This window comes from Leuciscus leuciscus, assembly GCF_965113295.1.
Source record: "Leuciscus leuciscus genome assembly, chromosome: 7".
In the NCBI taxonomy this organism is placed as follows: domain Eukaryota; kingdom Metazoa; phylum Chordata; class Actinopteri; order Cypriniformes; family Leuciscidae; genus Leuciscus; species Leuciscus leuciscus.
The window spans coordinates 25,603,999-25,624,605 of NC_138731.1; the positions used below are offsets into that span (position 1 = coordinate 25,603,999).

Below are 20,607 nucleotides of genomic sequence, written 5' to 3' on the forward strand. Positions count from 1 at the left end.
GGACACAATACAACAATCTAGTTAGCTAAAAAGACAGACCCAAATTCAAACAGATAGTAGATCAGAAATGGATGTTCAAAGTTTGCCTAGTATACTTATGCTTCTGCAAAAGTAACATGTACATCTCCATACATGAATTTCCTTTCTGACAGGGGAGGCTGAGATAGTGTCCACACAGCATGTCAGATATATCACTGGAACAGCCTGACATGATGGAGAAAAGAGCATCAGCACTATGTACAAATTTTGTGCATGACTGGATTCCGCTTGAAGTTTAAATCTAAAATCAGCAGTTCAGCCATAATTACAACCTCCTCCTGTAGGGTCAGATTTCATGTAATGGAGGTGCAGCGTCTCGCTGGTATGCAGAGCCACGAGATAAGGATAATTTTACTACAGGTTGAAATGAACAGTGAATAGCAGAGAAAGAGGAGTTCACAAAGACACTGGAGAAACAGGGAAGGCAAATAGTTGGATCTCAGTTACTTGCACGCTTTTGGCATCATAACATAATATATATATCTATTGACAAAAATATAGTTTAAATGAACGAGGAACACGTTCTGTAATGCACATTGCATGAAAAGTCTGACCTTTTCTTGTTTAGACAAAAGTGTCTATAATCGCTTTACGGCAGCTGTGAAAATTTAAAGCGGTAACAAAATGAACGTGTGGTATTAAGTGAGGCCCTGCTCTAGGGAACAGATTTGAAGCTGTATTATGCTAATACTCTCTTTAGAAAGACCACACACTGTAAATAAATCTAGGATCCGCTCTAGAACTTCTACATTCCTCAAGCTCGTCTGAAAATAGAGCTGCCATAAACACACTGGAGAAGGTAACAAACAGATTAAACAGCCATTGTCATTTGTGCCTCGGGCTGTACAGCTGCAAACCAACACCGGTAGTCATTATAGCCCTGAACGCTCTCTTAGGAACAATATTAGGAATTTGTGTTGAGGTTTCTGATGGAGATGATTCCAATTCAGGATTTATTCTACTTTTAAGATCTACTTCCTGCTTTCCAAGACAAAAAATTCAGCATTGTCCCATGTGCCAAGTCAAAAACACATTGAAGAGCTGACAAGTCATTACTATTACTCATCAAAGCTAATGCTATTTACCTCCAGAGGGGAATAACACACCTGGTATGTCCTTTTACCTGTCACCAGACGTCTAGTTGAGTTGGTTGGCATGCGAGAGGCACATAATCATCTCAAACTGAATGAACGGATGGGCTTTGATGATGTGTACTATTGGGACGGTGGTGAAGGCATTAATGCCTCTGGCATGTTTCAATCATTCACGCTGGTCTCTTCAAGGAGCAACCATCCTTCCTCAACACATCAATCATTTCTACCGAGTGAGACAAATGCCCATCTGCAAAAGAGGATTGGCCATGAAATGCTGGTAGCAATTCTGCATTCCTACTTCTAACATCTTATGCCACTTCTTTTCCCTCTGCTTTCATCTACAGTCATATCTCTGACATTCGCTTTAGGTGATTTTTGTTGTTCTGGGGTCATTTACTCATTCATTACATTGTAATTTCAGTTAAAATGGTTAGTTCACCCAAAACTGAAAATTCTGTCATCATTTACTCAGCCTCATGTAATTCCAGTCTAGACTTTCATTTCTCTGCAAACAAAAATGAAGATCTTTTTTAATATTCTCTCTCTTTTTGGTCATCAATGGAAAGTCTTTTTAATGAACATTTTCAAGCTTTAGAAAGTAAATAAACAGATTGTTAAAGTAATCCATATGTTTTTTGTGGTTTAATCCAAGTCTTCTGAAGAGAAATATATATGCTTTATATGATGAACAGATTTAATTGAGGCTTTTATTCTTATATAAACATTGATCAATGCACATAGAGCACATCAAATAACGGACACTCAAATGTGCTTGCTTGACCACGAGAACCAAAGAGGTTTCATTTCTGGAATTTTGGAGAACCAATATTTTTAATTTTGTGTGAACTATAAGCCTTTAACACATTGAATGTGGGAGGAACAATGACACATTTAGCTGAATTTTAGGTTCTTAGGCTTTAGCTGAAATGAATGCTTAAACTGTCCTTTTTCCCCCCTCAAAAATTAATTTGAGATTAAATATGCTAAAATTCCATTATGTCACACAGAAACAATCTGCATTCAAATTCTATTCATGGTCTTTAAATGTTTGGTGAGGGTCAGAAGGGGCCAAGTATGTACTTTCCATCAGCCTTAAGTTATTTTTTCTTCATGTTGAAAGGTTTGTTGGCAATGCAGGGGGTGTTAGATCTCAGCAAGTCTTCAGACTTTACAGAAACTGCTCTTCACATGTGCTTAAAGATCACAGAGTAAGATACACCTGTCCTCTTTCGTCAGCTGCACGTCAGCATTGTAGCAGAGGTTAGAATCTTTCAGTTTTTGCACACATTTATTTGTTCCTGGATGTTATCGTTTATAATGTTGGTTAGTCTCATTCTGTCCGCCATCTTGAAGTAATTTTTGTCACTGAACTCAACTTAATGCATTCTGAAATTGACTTCTTCATGAAGGATAATGCATGCTTATACAATAATATGGCTGACGCTAGGTGTCTTTTAGGTGCAGTCACATTAGGCAAAATTTCAACCATTTATTTGGGCAAACAAGCCCAATGTCTGTTGACAACAGTGTAGTGATGTATGAACCACCACTCACACAAAGTCGCTTTCAAACCAAACAGCTTTCTGCTGGTCAACACTATCAACCTGCATGATCAACTTAATCATTGATTCAAAGATTCCTATTGAAATTAGCTAGACATCGGTAAATGTGACAACACTTTTAGAAGACAATTAATTGAAGTTGCCTACCTTTTGTAATAATCTTCAAATCGGGAATGTGCCTTTCATGACCAAAAATGTCGCCTCTGTAAGCAGCTCCCTAAAATTTGGAAGAAAGCAATTGTTTGTTACTTCAGTTTCAGTCTTTTTTTTCTTTTCTTCTTTCTTACATGTTATACAACTGATTGCATGTTTACAATCAGTTTAAGAATGTACACTTTATAAATGAATAAACACCTGTGCTAATTCCCTGTATTCTTAGTGTTCATTTAAAAGGTTGCAAGCAATAAACTTCGAGGGCCACTGCTCTGCATTCCATCAAAATAACTTCTCGGCCATTGGTATTTTTATCCTCCCATGACTAAGTGCCACCGAGGGTATACATAGGGCTGTCTGAGGTCTGGTTCAACCAGGTTTCTGAGAGGTCAGATCCTCATGGAGAACAAAATCTCTCTGGAAACACTGTCGGCTGCCAATTAGTGCAGTGATCTCTGCCCCTGCAGTGGAATGTTAAGCTCCGCTGGCCGTCACACAGCATATACACAAGAGGACAATACAGCCGGCTGACTCATTCGGATTACAGGACAGGTCCGATCCAATGATCAAATGCACCCAGTGTTGTTTTGGGATTACCACAGAAGGGTTGTCCAATGAGGGAATTTGCGTTCAATGGAACTTTCGGGTTTGTCAAGAGTCCTTGCAAGTAGAGAAAGCCTTTTCTCATTGCATTTTCATTTCTTTTTTTTTTATTTCATTCTCAACAACTACAGACGTAGAGCAGCTGCCAAGTGGTAATGGCCGGATGGCCGGATACTTGCAATATCAGAGCTATACTTCCAGATTTATGCCAAACCCTTTCAGAAAATACAATGCCAAATACACTTTGTTCATCATCACTTTAATGATTATAAAAGCAAAGGTTTTATTGATTGCTTTTATTTTGTTTTCTCAAGATCATGTGCACACTGCTGCCAATCACGAGTCGACTTCCTTAACTAAGAACATGATTATTGAAGACGCCTTTAAGGAGACATCATCAATCGCCAGACTTCAATGGAACACAAATTTACGTGGCGCCACCATAAGCAGAGCAGGAATGAAGGTTGTTCATTGTTTGAGCGTATGAAATGCCATTCAGTAAATGAATGTTTTTGTACTATTTTTATGACGTAAAATTTTACAGTCACTCTTATGACCAAACGCATCACTGGATAATCCAATAATTCATTAATCAAATCTTTTTGATTAATAAGAATGTATGAGGGGACTTTCCAATGAGTTCTAAAAGTATTCCTTTAAAATCTATAGTGATAAAATATAGGAAATACAATGTTATGCAATGATGTCTATTTTTTTTTTAGTAAATGAGATTATCAGCACCAAAAATTTTAGTGAACATTTATATTAATTAGAAAATAATAATTAAAATTAGTTTAGGAAATAAATAAATCCTTAAAATTATTTAGAAATGTAAGAATTTTAGAAAACATACATTATATATATATATATATATATATATATATATATATATATATATATATATATATATATATATATATATATATATATATATATGGAAGCAAGAAAATCAGTTTGAAGGAGTTAACAATCAAAATAGGTTACAAACTTGCTTATTGGCTTAATGACCTAAAATATTGCATTATAACATTTAAAATACTTCTTAATCACTTAAAATATGTTTTACTCATTACCTCTTTCAAAAAAATTCTAACTTTTTGTGTTTACATTTGAACAATTACATCATAATTTGCATGCTTGATTTTGAAAAGATTTCCAATAAACCACTGCATAATAAAGCATGCTATGCTAACATATTTTTACTTAATCATGAAGTCTTTCGGTTGGCTAACGTGCTCACAGTAATGCATCTGGATGGATAAGAGATGGATGAGCTCTGCGCCGCCTTGTTTTCACAGATTGAGCTCTGAATACTAAAGACACAGGCGGTGCAGATGAGAGCAGCAGCACTGACACTGTTTTTCTCAATGGGAGATCAACGACTCTTCAAAGCCTGAAAGTGACAGACTCCAACTCTACGCCTAATAAAACCAGAACAAAGACAGCCAGCAGCCAGAGCAAACAGCACACACGGTGAGACAGTCAGCAGAGCAGGAACACACACACACACACACACACACACACACACACTCGCACACTTTAACTTCATAAGTCAGTGAAGCAGCTACACAGAAACCAAATCTCATTTCCTCTGCAACCATTTTAGAGGTAGAGCCATATGTCATGTTTGGTTTGGAGAATGAAAACCCCTCATTATTCCGGACAGCAATGATATTAATGGTCCACGGCTTTGTGTCCCACACTGAGATCCTCTTGGGAATGTTTTTATTGTTCTCAGAGCTCTTGGGGGGGGTTGCTCTTTTGTACTGTTCGAGGTTCAGCTCGCTCCTCCAAATTGAAACCTGGGCCGTCTCATGTGAAAAGACAGAACTGTTCTCAGATCACCGTTTAAGGAATTTTAAAAACGTAGCCCTGCTGCTCTCATACAAAAAGCACAGCGGTATGTTATAGATTAAAGAAATGAGTAGCCGTTTACACACTCAATCAATCCAATGAAAGCAAACAAGACTATTTATCAAAACTGACCGTCATTGAAAGCAACACGGTCTCACGGTAAGGTTTTACAGAAACAATAAATTGGTTACAAGTCTCCAGCTCTAGTTTGTATTCATTTCTTAATATAAATAAATATATGTTTACTGTATATTTCATCTCGTTTTTAGTCCAAATTAAATAAACAGAAGTCGCAACAGATTTATCCTCCATATTGTGACAGTGAAACAGATTATGGAAAAATGAAATGTACAGCAGGACTTGGTTCTATCTAATGGTTGTTGACTGAATGGTGGCAGATCTGAATGTGAGCTTGCAGTCGATCGTAAGAAAAGGTTTAAGTGGACTAAATGATTGGAGAATTACGGCATATGTCACCAGAGAGAGGCCTGACATTTCACTGGAAGATCGAGTTATGACATTTTGATTAAAAAATAAAATTGAAACATGAGTCATTCACAATAAGATCAATAACATGCATTTCGAGAAAAGTGTAAGGGAAAAGTCAGTAGCATAATAACTGAACATGGAATATTGGTGCATGGACATTAGTTAAATAAGGTCACATTTTTATTTCTTTAAGGTTTTTGGGACAAAAAAAGCTGAGAAAAATGATGACAGAGTTCGCAATAGTAAAATCCGAATAACCCAAAATATACTTAATTAATTAGTGCTTTTACTGTATGTGATGCAGGTGCATGTTCTCAAAGCTTTGACAAATTTATGCAGTAATCAAAATCTCTTTTAGAGACATTTGCATTGTTTAGAAGACTAGAACAACACATCCAGCGTCCTCTCATTGCTGTGCTTGGCCTGTGTGACAGAATCTGGGAACGGAGCCACAGGACCATCCCACATTGAGACATCCAATGCTCGGTGTGAGCCTCAATTTGCTCAATACAAATCCAGTGAGGCAGCATAAGTGAAATCCACTGCTTTAGCTACTAAATGCTACTTTGCTATAGCCGTCTGTTATTCGGTCCGATTTAGCACATCATTAGTAGCAGTCGTCACAAGCCGTACTAGTACTCCATTGACAGATCTTCCGGACAAAACTGGCAGTCTTCTCACTGAACCCATTAAAGAGTTAGGTTTTGCTGGTTAACACTTTCCAGTTAGTTAACCCCTACTGGTTGATGCTGTAACTACAACATATGGCTGCAAAATGCATCCACTGATGGACATTCAAATGTATTTGTGTTTTCTGACAGAATAAAAATGTTTACGAGCAACATATAAGTCACAAATATTCAATTATATTATAATAGATTTATCAATGTCCATCTGTTTTTGAAGGGAGTCTAAAAGCATTAAAATGGACTCCAAATAGTCACTAGTGCTCATCTTCTTCTTGTGGTGTCCCTCCAGGCTGATGAGTCACAGATCAATCATGAAAACATCAGTGAGCACATGAGCAAAGACGGCAGATTTCAAATCATGTTCTTCCAGGGAGTCCTGCAACATCCTGCCATTGAGATGGATGGGAATGCCAACAGATAGCTTTCTCCAGCATGATATTACTGTGACCTTGATGAAAACATCCATCTAACTGTATTAATATTCCAGTGTGGATGACGTCTCCTGGGCCTCATTCACTTGTAGTGTTGTTCATCACCAAACAAGTTCTCATGACTGAGGATCACAACGGTAACAGTCCAGTGAGAGCAGGGATCATCAGGATCACAGTATCCCAGGTCCTGAAAGTGGGAGCTGCTGAGCTGTGGGTTTGTCTCGGAGAAAACACTGCATTACTGTGATTGGTCGGCAACTCTACGTTACAAACCATCCCTTCACAGCAAGATACACACTCCTGCAACACAGAATCACATTTTGAATACAATTTTTGTACAAGAGATTACTGTATGTATGTACTATGTTGCCATGTATTCAGTACAATGAAGAGTGGATATATGGATACTCACATGGTGTGTATTTTTGTGATGTCTACAGCCGGCTAACTGGCATTCTTCATGCACTGCACATCTTTTTGTAACAAACTTTGTCTTCCCATGATGGTAGAAGTGATGTATTGTCATACAGTACTGGGTATCTATAAATGAAGGAACAGGATATCAGGAATTAATCATCTTTATCTAGAGACAAGGTCTGAGAGCGGTGGGTTTGTGTTTTGTAAACTCACTCTGAGGGCACCACACATCTTCTGCCCAGCGGTTACAGCTGTAGTTGTCTGAGGCCTGTTCACAGGTGAAGCACTTGAAACTCTTGGGATACGGGGTGGCTGTACAGACATGAACACTGCGTTATTGCTATAATGTCAGTTATGGTAATGCTTCATCATATGATAACATTCATGTCAACAAACATGATTACATTATTGCTTAACACGTCACTGGTTAATGTTTGGGGTCGGTGAGATTTTTTTCATGTTTTTGAAAGAAGTCTCTTATGCTCACCAAGGCTGCATTTATTTGATCAAAAAATACAGTAAAAAAGTAATATTGTTAAATATTAATCACAATAGATAACTGATTGAAGATAACAGTTTTCTATTTTAATATGTAATTAATTCTTGTGATGTAAAGCTGAATTTTCAGCACCATTACTCACATGATCCTTCAGAAATCATTCTAATATGCTTATTTGCTGCTTAAGAAACATTTCCTAGTATTATCAATGTTAAAAACAGTTGTGCTGCATAATAATTTTGTGGAAACTGTGATACTTTTTTCCAGGGTTCTTTGATGAATAGAAGTTCAAAAGAAAAGCAAAATTTTATAAATGTCTTTACTGTCACTTGATATATTTAATATGTCCTTAATAAATAAAAGTGTTAATTTCTTTAAAAAAAAATCTTACTCATCCCAAACTTTTGAGCAGACACACTCACCTTCTACAGCAGGCATGAGATTGTAGAAGTCAATGTTGTCACTTGCAACCAAATCAACAAGAAGCTGAACAAGAACAGTGACTAAAGCCAGATCTGCTGCCATGTTTAAAACACTGATAGTGACACCTAAAATAAAAGGTAAAAGATATGGTAAAGTCTCTGAACTTTTGACTTCCCGTAATTGTCCTCATTTATATTTTGTTAAGCACCTCAATATTATAACTATTAGCACAGATTGGGCAAATACACATTAGCTTCTAGAGCTTAAGCATGATAAACAGAAACCATATCTCCATGGTTAGAGGCCAATGAATTTTGACTGGAATAAGATGAGCATAAAAAGAACACTGAAATTATTTTATGCAGATTATGCATGTCGATTGATCATCTACAATCATCTTGTTTTGTTCAAACAGTAATCTATAAAAAGATCTAAGATTGATGCCTACATCTATAAGATAACCTACCTATTCATTCATATTAATCATAATTTCTTTTAACAGAATAATGACAAAGCACAAATGCCTGACCAACAGGACAGAATTGTAGGTGATAGATGGTTTAACACATTAGTCCATTAATTATAGCAAAGGCTCATATTCTGGAGAACTACAACCTATGAATTCTAATCATCCAAACTGCATTTATTTCATGCATTATTCAGTTTAGTAAATGCACCAGAGTCACTAATATATCCATTTGCATAAAGCCCTCTGGTACTTCAGTTGCAAGTACCTAAATTTTTTTTTTTACAATCCAAAATCCAGCGTAAGGCCTTATAACTGATGACTAGGGTCTAAAGTCTAATGTCGCCCACATTTTTGAAATGTCTTGCACCTGCCCCTGGCATTTTAAGAAGCAGTAAGACACATTGACCTCAGAGGTTAATCATTAAGGCTGAACACATTCTCTGAGGACATTAACATGCTCTAGCGCTTGTTTCCATCAGTGTTTAGTTACGTAGCATTGACAATTTCACTCTGCGACGGACATTAGACTAGTGTTTTCACAAGTAACTTATTTCCAGTCTGAATTAACATGACACTTAATCTGTGAAACATGTGGTTAACATGTTCTTTAAATAGAATTACAATCTGGAATATAAAGGCCTGGTTTCACAGACAGGGCTTAGAATAAACCAGGATTAGGCTTTAGTAAAATTAGCACATTTAAGTAGGTTTTCTAAATTTACCTTAAAAAAAATACTGGTGTGCATCTTGAGACAAAACAATGGTACTGACATATTTTAAGATATGTCAGTGCAAGTTGCTTTCAGACAGCTCAAACTTGCTGATTAATGTTTATAATTTACAGTGACTGATGCTAACTAAAACACTTGTAGTCTGTGAAATTAAATTGAAATGTTTTATTTAACATGATTTAAGTTCTCCGCATTAAATCACACATCTTAGTACACAGAAATCCACAGTCTCTATTTCATCTTTAGACAGCATATGGGTTTAAAGCAAACAGATGAGTGTCATTAATCTTGTGGCAGTGACAATCCACTCCTGAGGGTCTCTAGCAGAGTAAAGAGAGATCACACATATATAATGACTGACAGCACAACAGCAATCAGCTATACTGACCCAGAGGTTAAAACACACAACGGGACCTGCAGTCTGAAGCCTTTCAGCTCCTGACGTACGTGCTCTTAGGTCATAGACCAGCCAGCGGACATGTAGGGACTTAAAAGCAGTTCATTAAGAATGAAGAGCGTAAAATGGACATTTGCATGCATCTTTATGTTGGCATATTTATGGCGAATATAAACCCACACAAACACACACTCATTATAGCCAAAGATTGCATTCTGAAACATGCTGGTGTTTTAGATCAAAACTGTTGTCTACTTTGATATTTAAACTCATTCTTTAAAAGTAAATGTCTTGAAGTGAACGTGATGTAAATGAGCTCTGGAGTGCAGTGCTGTCTGACTGGTTCAAGAATCCCAGAGGCCTGTTGATTGCTTCAGTGATCTGTGAAGATCCCTGAATAATCACAACTTTTAACAAAGTAACTTCTAAAAAAGATTTGTGAGAGACTAACTGCTGATTAATGTTTATAATTTACAGTGACTGATGCTAACTAAAACACTTGTTAATTAGACCAAATTTGCCAGGACTTATAAAAATACATATCCAATACAAATATAATGCAAGCAAAATACACTTAAGTCACACAAAACATGAAATTTAAAACACAAGAAACAAAGGCTTACCTTTTGTCTGTAAAGTGGAAAGCTTATACACAACGTTACATGGCAGGCAGACAGATTCCCTGAGTCATTGTGCGGAGACTGCTGTCTTGACTGAGAATTTCAAAAGGAAAAGGAAAGAGAAAGCTTAGAAGTCATTTTCCATTTCAGCTCTCTCACACACAACAACAGAAAAGAGACCACCGACCCCAACCTCCTGACAACCCCCGCTTCTGATTGGACAGCAGGTGCATTGTGGGGGCGGGGCCTGTAGCCATTGTGTGAAGTCAACAGTGTAGTGTCAAGCCAGTCTAGCCCATGTAATTAGCATTCACACAAACGCACTTTAGCACACACCCGATCCTCATAACCTCTGGAAGACCAAGAGCCTCAACAAAAAACACGACACGACAGTTAGATTAACTATACTTTCCTCGATACACTACATGAGTGAATGAGTGCATTGATTTTTGCTTAAGCTGCACAGATCAATACTAATATCACTAAAGATATTCGGAGCTTCATGGTCTTGGGGGGGGTTCTTATGCACACCAAAGCTGCATTTATTTTATGAAAGATACAGTAAAACCATAATATTCTGAAATATCAAATTACCTTTTTTATTTTAATATATTTTAAAAAGTAATTTATTTCTGTAATGGCAAAGCTGAATTTTCAGAAAACATGATTCTTCATAAATCATTCTAACATGCCGATTTGGTGCTTGTATTATTATTATCAATGTTAAAAATAGTTGTGCTGCTTTATATTTTTGTGAAAACTGTGATGCTTTTTTCAAGGACTGTTTAATGAATATAGAAACTTCAAAAAAGAACAGCTTTTATTTAAAGAGACATCTTTTGTAACATTATAAATGTTTTTAATATCACTTTTGATTAATTTAATGTGTCCCAAACTTTTGTACTTGTATTATACGCCGCCTACTTAGACAGGCAGTCATTTATCATATCATGAATAAAGCTGTTTATTTCGGAAACTATACAAGCATCACCATGTTTAAACCTTCTGTCATGCACAGGGTTGGGTGGGGAAGATAAATGGTTGCATTTAATCCAGGACTGCTAATACGTGGAAATGAGCACGTTCTCATTATTCTCATAAATTATTTTTTTAACTATTTTTAAACCTCAAGGGGGATTTACCTACTGTAACATACTTTGATTGAATTAGATAGTTTTAGGTAAAAAAAAAAAAAAAAAAAAAAAAAAAAGTAATATGTAATGGATCCCAATCTAATTATGTTTGCAACATACTGTAAGTGAAGCTACAATCTGACCTATATAACTGATAGCAGCACCAAAAGTAGCAGTATGTGGTATTCCTCTATGAAGAGCTGCATTGAATTAGGAAAATACAACTGAGAGTGAACAAATCACATCTATACCATGGCTTCATATTGATTGATCAATATCACTTGATACTGATTCTCTCGTGCAATATGCTGAATAAAAAATAAAGTCTGACCAATAAATTCAGATACACTTTTCTTTGTAAAATATATTATGGCTGTCTGCCAGTCCCCATAAAATAGCTGCACGTGAAATATCAATGAAATATGATACGTTATTGCTCATTTGATATCTTGAGTTCTAGCTGTCCCTCACGGCTGTCACAGTAAATATACAGCTGTGAAATCTTCAAGTCTTGTGTAAATATCACACCACAGTGAGTTTTAGTGCATCCTTTGAGCTTTATATAAGCCTGATGTGCTGACAGGGTTAGAATTACATGTTCCCAGACTAACCAAAGCTTTTAAAAATTCCTCAAATTAATGGTGGATCATCCTTTGAATATCCAAATAAAACACTTGTGATAGTCTCAAACACATTCTTTAATATTTCACAACTGCCTTTTGGAAATGAAAAGTTATGTCTTTTAGTGATGATTTTGCACTTTTTGTCATGGTATTCTTTCTATCATGTGTGTAAAAAAAATGAAAAGCTCTTTAAAACACATTTAGGTGGAGAACGCAAACTGCCCACTGTCTCGCCTCCAGGGAAACTGTCTTCCACAGTGACGATTTTGAAAGAGGCTCAACAGGATTTGAAAGGAACGAATCAGGGACTGAACTTTGTTCAGTTAGTCTTAGAACTAGTCAATTCACTATTTTTCATGAGCCAGAAAATATGTAATAATATTTCTAAAGTAAATAATTTGCTTTTGAATGGAGATGTATATTATCTTAAATGAGACAAAGCCCTAGCGGTTTGCATCTGGTATTAAGATGCGTTTTGGTCAATCGGATCACAAATAGACGAGGAAGACACATTTTCATGAGACACTCTCTCATTAAAAAAATCATTAAAAAAGATATAAAAAAAAAATAACCCCCTCCCCCCCCAATTTTACTGGAAGACATTGTTGATAGATTTACTACTTTGTTTTGAAACCGGCAGATCGTCTTTTGACACAGAAAAACTGAACACATGACGTGACTATAGGTGATGGTCCCGCCTTTCTCAAAAGCCGGAGGCCTTTTCTGATGGCCTGAGGGCCAGTGGATCCATTTCATTATATTATGCTCTATTTTTGCTTCTTTGAGGTTACAGTTGAGAAAAAGAGGAATGTGAAGAAATGTGCTCTGGGGAGGAAAAAATGAGGCCAAAAGTACACTTCATGTCAAGATGAAATCTAATCTGAAAGGCCAATCTTCAGATGTACCATCTCAGAAATCATTTAGTAGCATTTAACGAATGGCATGATTTAATGCTCCTCAACAACCTTCTCGTGTATGTGATCCTAAGTCTAACAATTTTAAAACAATTTGTCTGAACATGAAGAGAACCAGAAGAAAACATTCCCACAGTTGACTAGGAAGCACCTGCATATGTACGACCCAGATCCTGACCATTCGAGTGAAAAACACTTAAACCCTCATGTCATGTCTCTTGAAAAATGTCAGCACTGAAAGCTTAGCATGAATTAGAAAAATAAGCTCTAAAGACCTAAACGCCCTGGTTCCAAGACACTTTCATCAAATGAAAGATTTGAGGAATCAAATTTCTGTTGGCATATGGGTAGAAAGTGACATCAAAGCAAAATTGATCAGACCTCCATGTTGCACAGTACACAGTAACACTGGCAGAATTTCAAGTGCGCCACACTCAAGTGTGTGCGTATTTACCAAAACATGAATCACCACAGCATAGCAACAGTGATACAACAATACAAACATTCAAATGTTACCTGATATTTCCTGTTGAGATCCTTAAAAGGGTAAAAAAAACGTCCTCTCTTAAACCACTTTCGTCCTTAAGAAACAGCTGATAAAAAAAAGGACAAAATTGTGAAGTAACCGCACAAATAAAACACATCCAGGGGCTGATTACCGAACAAGCGTCTACATTTCCTCGTTGAACTGAAAGAGTCCAGGAATTTTCCTACACAATCTCACCACATTTATATCTCCTGTGTCTTACATTTGTCACTGACTGGTTAGGTATGTGAGTCCACCTTCACAGGAAGACAGGCCGTCATAAACACACCAGGTCAAGGATATAAACTCAGGGGGGCTTTGTGTGACTCCTTTTATTGCTCATTTGAGATGGGTGTCTTTCCAGCTCATTTATCAATGCTGACCAAGTCAGCACACAGACATGTAGGTTGTAAAACACAAAAGCCCTGAGGACAATATACAACTGAAAAGAGGGGCTTTTAGTACTCTTATGGAATTACAGGCTACAAACTATATGTGCTTCATGGAATTTAATTAATATTTGAAGGTTACTTGCTGTATTGTATCGTGTTACATTTTTAAATCTTTAAAAATATTCTTAAGTAACAATAAATCTATCTCACAACTACAATTCAACAAAACAAATAAAGGGTCTTCTAAAATAATTAGAAGACTGAGAAGGAAGAAAATGAGCAGATCATGATAATTTATTGTTTACTTATCGAATGAGTCATCAGGGAAGGATGTAGGCTATAAAAAGCTTAAATCTGTTCATTCTGTAAATCTATTACTGACTTACATAATCTTTTCCATTCACAGACAAACATCAGACTGGCAATTGTTCATTATTATATAAAACTGCCATATAAAGATTCCATTATATCCTTCAGGCTATGTCATGTGGATAACGGAGGTGACGTACAGTAATAAATTCAGTATAATGCCTTTCTGTTATCCGATCAGGTCTAGTCGTGCCTAAGTGAGATTTGTGTGGAAAATCCCTGAGGTGTGTATTTATGTGTAGCCTATGTGAAGACGAGGGTCACGGTGAGTTAGGATAAAAAAAGCAGCTTGCAGTGGATCATTTTCACTTGTGCCATGGCATTTCAGCTGAACTGAGAACAGAAGGGAAGACTGGGACTAGTTGTCAAACATTTAGTGAAGATTTTAGTTTAAATTTTTAAAGTCAAATTCTGTTTAGGCTCATATATTGACATATAATATATTGACAAAAAGCCATTGAACATTTCTACTGATGCTTGCCTAGGGGAAAAATATAATTTTAGTCAGTAATTTGCCATTAAACAACCTAGGCTTTCCAGCAAAATATAAACAGTAAAACAATTAATGAATCCACAAAATGAAAAATATACGAAAATAACAATCCATTATTTTTTGCCTCCAAAAATATTGTAATTAATAAATTGCATACATTTGTAAAAGGTGGTGTTGTGAAGAGGCAGAGACAGTGGGATCCATTTGCAGCTTTATTATAGAGTAGTCTAAACAGGCAGGGTCAAACACAGCAGACAGGGCAAAGCAGGCTAGGCAGAGACAAACCAGGTGAACAGGCAAGGGTCGAGGCAGGCAGCAAGAATCAGGAATCAATAGACAATCCAGGTCAGGGCAGGCAGCAGAGAATCAGAAACGATAAACAGTCCAAGGTCAGTAACAGGAATCAAACACAGGAATAAACGCTCAGAAATGATGGCCAGGGCAGAATCAAGACTTCGCATTGAATGTGTGTGTGGAAGTGGTTTATATGAGTGTGTGTAAATGAGGTGCAGGTGTGTAACGCAATCAGTCCCAGGTAAGCGGTATTATGGGAAATGAAGTTCAATGGGTAAAGTTAATATTCCGGGGAAGGTTCCCTCCGGTGGTGAAGAGGAGGCGGTGCGGGAGCCTGCTCTGTAACAGAGCCCCCCCCCTGCGAGCAGCTCCTGAGGCGAGAAGGCAAACGACGCCGGGGTCTTCCACGAGGTCGAGGGGCCGGTTTTCCCGGATGCATCCGATGAAACTCTTCTGTGAGTGTGGGGTCTAGGATATCTCCTGCGTTGACCCAGGATTGCTCCTCCGGACCGTACCCCTCCCAGTCAACCAGATACTGGAGGACGTTACCCCGGCGCCTGGAGTTCAGCAACTTGTGCACACGGTACGCCTCCTCGCCGTCAACCAGGATGGATGGGGGGTCTGGAGCCGTGACTCCCTCCTCCGACTCTCCTCTCGGACCACCGGCAGGTTTCAGGAGTGACACATGGAATGTAGGAGAAATACGGTAATTAGCGGGCAAATCAAGTCGAAAAGATACAGGGGAAATTTGTCTGAGAATTTGGAACGGACCAACATACCTGGGACTGAGTTTGCGACATGGAAGTCGAAGTCTGAGATCTCTGGTAGAGAGCCAAACCCACTGGCCGGGTTGATAAACTGGAGCGGGGCGACGGTGACGATTAGCCTGGACTTCTTGACGTCTGACGGCGTGGAGGAGATGAGTGTGTGCCTGATCCCAGACCTCTTCACTCTTTTGTAACCATTCTGTGATAGATGGCAAGTCAGTGGGTTCACCGGACCAGGGGAAAAGTGGAGGTTGGAAGCCCAGGATGCACTTGAAAGGAGTGATGCCTGTAGCAGGTTTGACCAAAGAGTTCTGAGCGTATTCAGCCCAGAACAGATACCTGCTCCACTCGGTTTGGTGTTGTTGACAATAGGAGCGCAGGAAGCGAATTACATCTTGATTAAGGCGTTCTGTTTGTCCGTTGGACTGGGGATGATAACCAGAGGTAAGGCTGATGTTGACATTGAGGTGTTTGAAAAAGGATGTCCATACCCGGGAAGTGAATTGGGGTCCTCGGTCAGAGACAATGTCGTCAGGAAGGCCGTAGAAGCGGAAAACCTGGTTGCAGAGTAATTCAGCAGTCTCTAATGCAGTGGGGAGTTTGGGAAGAGGGATTAACCGGCAGGCTTTGGAGAATCGATCTACTATGGTGAGTATGGTGGTATGGCCTTGTGAAGGTGGTAAGTCTGTGATGAAGTCGATGGCTATGTGAGACCAGGGGCGTTGAGGTGTAGGCAGAGGAGTTAAGAGACCTGCTGGGAGTCGTCTGGAAGACTTGGAGGCATTACAAGTTATGCAGTTCTTGATGTGAGTTATGGTATCTGATTGTAAAGTTGACCACCAGAAGCGGTTCTGAAGTAGATGGATAGTAGCCGTGATTCCGGGATGTCCTGAGCTGGGTGCAGAATGTACTTGGTCGAGTAGTCTTGAGCGTAAAGGTTCTGGAACGTACAGAAGGTTTTCGGGGCATTCGGATGGAAGTTCTGTTTGGTGGTTGAACTGTTCAATTTCTGTGATTATGTCCCACTGTACAGGGGCTACCAGGAGACTCTCGGGAATGATGGTGTCGTTGGGGAGAAGTTGAGTGGGTTCTTCTGCTTGGCGGGAGAGAGCGTCTGCTTTTACGTTCTTTGATCCTGGTCGATAGGAGACAGTGAATTGAAACCTGGTGAAGAATAGAGCCCATCTAGCCTGACGAGGATTCAGACGTTTAGCTGATCGAAGGTATTCAAGGTTCTTATGATCAGTGAGGACAATGAAGGGTTGAGCAGCACCTTCCAGCCAGTGTCGCCACTCCTCGAGGGCGAGTTTCATGGCCAACAATTCGCGGTTTCCCACGTCATAGTTTCTTTCTGCTGAGGATAGTTTTCGGGAGAAGAAGGCACAGTGAAACATTTTTTCTGGGTTACCTTGGCGTTGAGACAGAATGGCTCCCACCCCGGTATTGGAGGCATCCACCTCCACGATGAATTGACGTGTGGGATCTGGGTGTCGAAGAATGGGAGCGGAGGTAAATTGGGTCTTTAGCTTTTCAAAGGCTTGTTGAGCTTCAGGGGACCAGGTCAGACGAGACGTGTGGCGTTTGGTCATGGTAGTTAGAGGAGTGGCTATGATGCTAAAATTTCTGACGAAACGTCTGTAGAAATTGGCAAACCCTAGGAAGCGTTGCAGTTCTTTGACGGTTTGGGGTAATGGCCATTCCAGTACCGCCTTGACCTTCTTATCATCCATGGCCACCCCTTCTTGGCTGATTACATACCCTAGAAATGAAGTGCTGGTTCGATGAAATTCACACTTCTCTGCTTTCGCGTAGAGTTGGTATTGTAACAGACGTTTTAGGACCGTTCTGACATGGTGAATGTGTTCTTCTAAGGAGTTTGAGTACACCAGGATGTCGTCGATGTAGACAATCACCCATCTGTCCAACATGTCCCGGAACACGTCATTCATGAACGATTGGAACACTGATGGACTGTTAGCCAGGCCGAAGGGCATAACCAAGTATTCGTAGTGCCCGCTACTGGTGGAGAATGCTGTCTTCCATTCGTCACCCTCACGAATCCGAATTAAATTGTATGCATTGCGAAGATCCAACTTGGTATAATATTTGGCTTGTCTAAGTTGTTCGAGAGCGGCTGGAACCAAAGGTAAAGGATAACGAAATTTGACAGTGATGTCGTTCAGTCCACGATAGTCAATGCAGGGTCTCAAACCTCCATCCTTTTCCTTCACAAAGAAAAACCCGGCAGATGCTGGAGAAGTTGATGGTCTAATGAAACCCTTGGCTAGTTCCTCTTGGATGTAAAGTTTCATGGCATTAGATTCGGGTTGCGACAGGGGAAAAATTCTACCTTTGGGTGGTGTGGAACCTGGAGTGAGTTCGATGGCACAGTCAACAGAGCGATGTTCAGGAAGTTGAGAGGCTTTCTTTTTGCTGAATACTTCAGTGAGGTCTGCATATTCGGAGGGTAGTTTTACTTCTTGGTTATCAGGAGGGGACACGATGGAAACAGGTTGAGAAACTCGAGTGATTTTCGAGAGACAGTGTTCATGACAGTGCTCACCCCATTGTGTGATCTGGCCATCTCTCCAAGAAATGTGTGGATTATGGGTGCGTAACCAGGGTAGACCGAGGATAATAGAGTGATGAGGGGCTTGGATGACATAAAACTGAATGGTTTCTGAGTGCAGGGTACCGACATGCATCTTGATCTCTTCAGTCAAACGATTAACTTTTCCTCCTCCGATGGGTTGGCCATCTAGCGCCTCCACTGTCAGAGAAGACTCACAGGGATTTAATTTTAGTTGATGTAATGACGTGAATTCATGAGAAATGAAGTTCCCTGAGGCTCCTGAGTCGAGCATGGCAGTAGTGACAATAGTTCGGTTTTTGATGTGCAGGCGAATGGGTAACAGGATACTGGATGTGAATAAATTCTCGTTGGTGTGAGAACTCACCGATTGAGGTTTGCTGACAGGACGAACAGGGCAGGAAGCTTTTATGTGACCTGGTTGACCACAGTACAGGCAAAGACGATTCTGCTGGCGACGTTCTCGTTCTTCAGGTGAAAGATGAGAAAATCCCAGCTGCATTGGTTCATGCATTGTAGTGGATTCGTGAGCGGTGTATAGGGGTGTTCTGACTTGGCGTCGAGAACGCATGAGATTGTCTACCTGGATAGTGAGATTAATGTATTCGTTCAGGCTCCTACCTTCATCTCGGCAGGCCAATTCAGACTGTAGTTCGACTGTGAGACCTTTTCTGAACAGAGTTTTGAGGGTATCCTCTATCCAGTTGGTTTGTGCAGCGAGAGTGCGAAAAGTGAGAGCGTAATCAGCGGCGGTGCTTCTTCCTTGAGAGAGTTTTAACAATTGTTCTCCCGGACCTCCTTCTGCCGTGGAGTGTTCAAAAACATTACGGAATTGTTGAAGGAATGCTCTGAATGAGGAAAATGACGAACCCTCTGGTCTCCAAACTGCCGTGACCCATTCTAGTGCCTTTCCCGTCAATAGTGAACAGACGAACGCGATGCGTCCGGCATCGTTAGAGTATAATGAGGGTTGCTGATCGATATAGAGATTGCACTGTAGCAGAAACCCCTTGCATTTAGTGGGATCACCGTCATACTTCTCCGGGAAGGCAAGACGAGTGTTGATTGAAGTACTGATGGGATGTGCTGATGCACTCTGTGCTTGTTCCGAAGGAGCGTGACTGGTTGAAGTTCGGAGAGCTTTTAGTGTTTGAACGAGTTCCTCAGTGAGGGAGGTAAGACGACTCAGCTGATGATGATGAAGAGATAACTGTGATGCTTGAGCAGATAGTTCAGTGGTGATCTGCATGACTGCTGCTGGATCCGTAAGTGGCGAAGTCTTCTGTTGTGAAGAGGCAGAGACAGTGGGATCCATTTGCAGCTTTATTATAGAGTAGTCTAAACAGGCAGGGTCAAACACAGCAGACAGGGCAAAGCAGGCTAGGCAGAGACAAACCAGGTGAACAGGCAAGGGTCGAGGCAGGCAGCAAGAATCAGGAATCAATAGACAATCCAGGTCAGGGCAGGCAGCAGAGAATCAGAAACGATAAACAGTCCAAGGTCAGTAACAGGAATCAAACACAGGAATAAACGCTCAGAACTGATGGCCAGGGCAGAATCAAGACTTCGCATTGAATGTGTGTGTGGAAGTGGTTTATATGAGTGTGTGTAAATGAGGTGCAGGTGTGTAACGCAATCAGTCCCAGGTAAGCGGTATTATGGGAAATGAAGTTCAATGGGTAAAGTTAATATTCCGGGGAAGGTTCCCTCCGGTGGTGAAGAGGAGGCGGTGCGGGAGCCTGCTCTGTAACAGGTGGCAAATTACCATAAAATGAAAGTATATTGTAATTAATAAATTGCATACATTTGTAAAAGGTGGCAAATTACCATAAAATGAAAGTATATATTTTCAAGACATATTTTTTATATAAACAAATTCAAAGCTTATGGTCTCTGACAGTTTATAGTTAACCATTTAATGGTTTGGGGTCAACAAAATGTAAACATTTAATGTTTTTGAAATGCTCATTGATCAAAAATGCAGTAAAAACAATATGATATTGAATGAAATTGTGAAATATTATTACAATTTAAAA

At 39.4% G+C, this 20,607-nt stretch overlaps 1 protein-coding gene across 7 annotated transcripts in view; it reads right to left on the minus strand.

Annotated features, from left to right (window-relative positions):
- Positions 1-5,956: 5,956 nt before the first annotated feature.
- Positions 5,957-20,607, minus strand: part of lypd6b (LY6/PLAUR domain containing 6B) — a 33,133-nt gene continuing 18,482 nt past the window's right edge. For 4 of the 7 annotated variants that reach the window (XM_082175918.1, XM_082175913.1, XM_082175915.1 and 1 more), the window contains 5 exons: positions 10,474-10,563; positions 8,253-8,378; positions 7,545-7,643; positions 7,327-7,454; positions 5,957-7,214 (listed from right to left, as the gene is read on the minus strand). In XM_082175918.1, the coding sequence (XP_082032044.1) occupies positions 7,044-7,214; positions 7,327-7,454; positions 7,545-7,643; positions 8,253-8,355 (501 nt within the window). In that variant the 5' untranslated portion in view covers positions 8,356-8,378; positions 10,474-10,563 and the 3' untranslated portion in view covers positions 5,957-7,043. The other 3 variants (XM_082175914.1, XM_082175917.1, XM_082175919.1) reach the window with 3 other exon arrangements.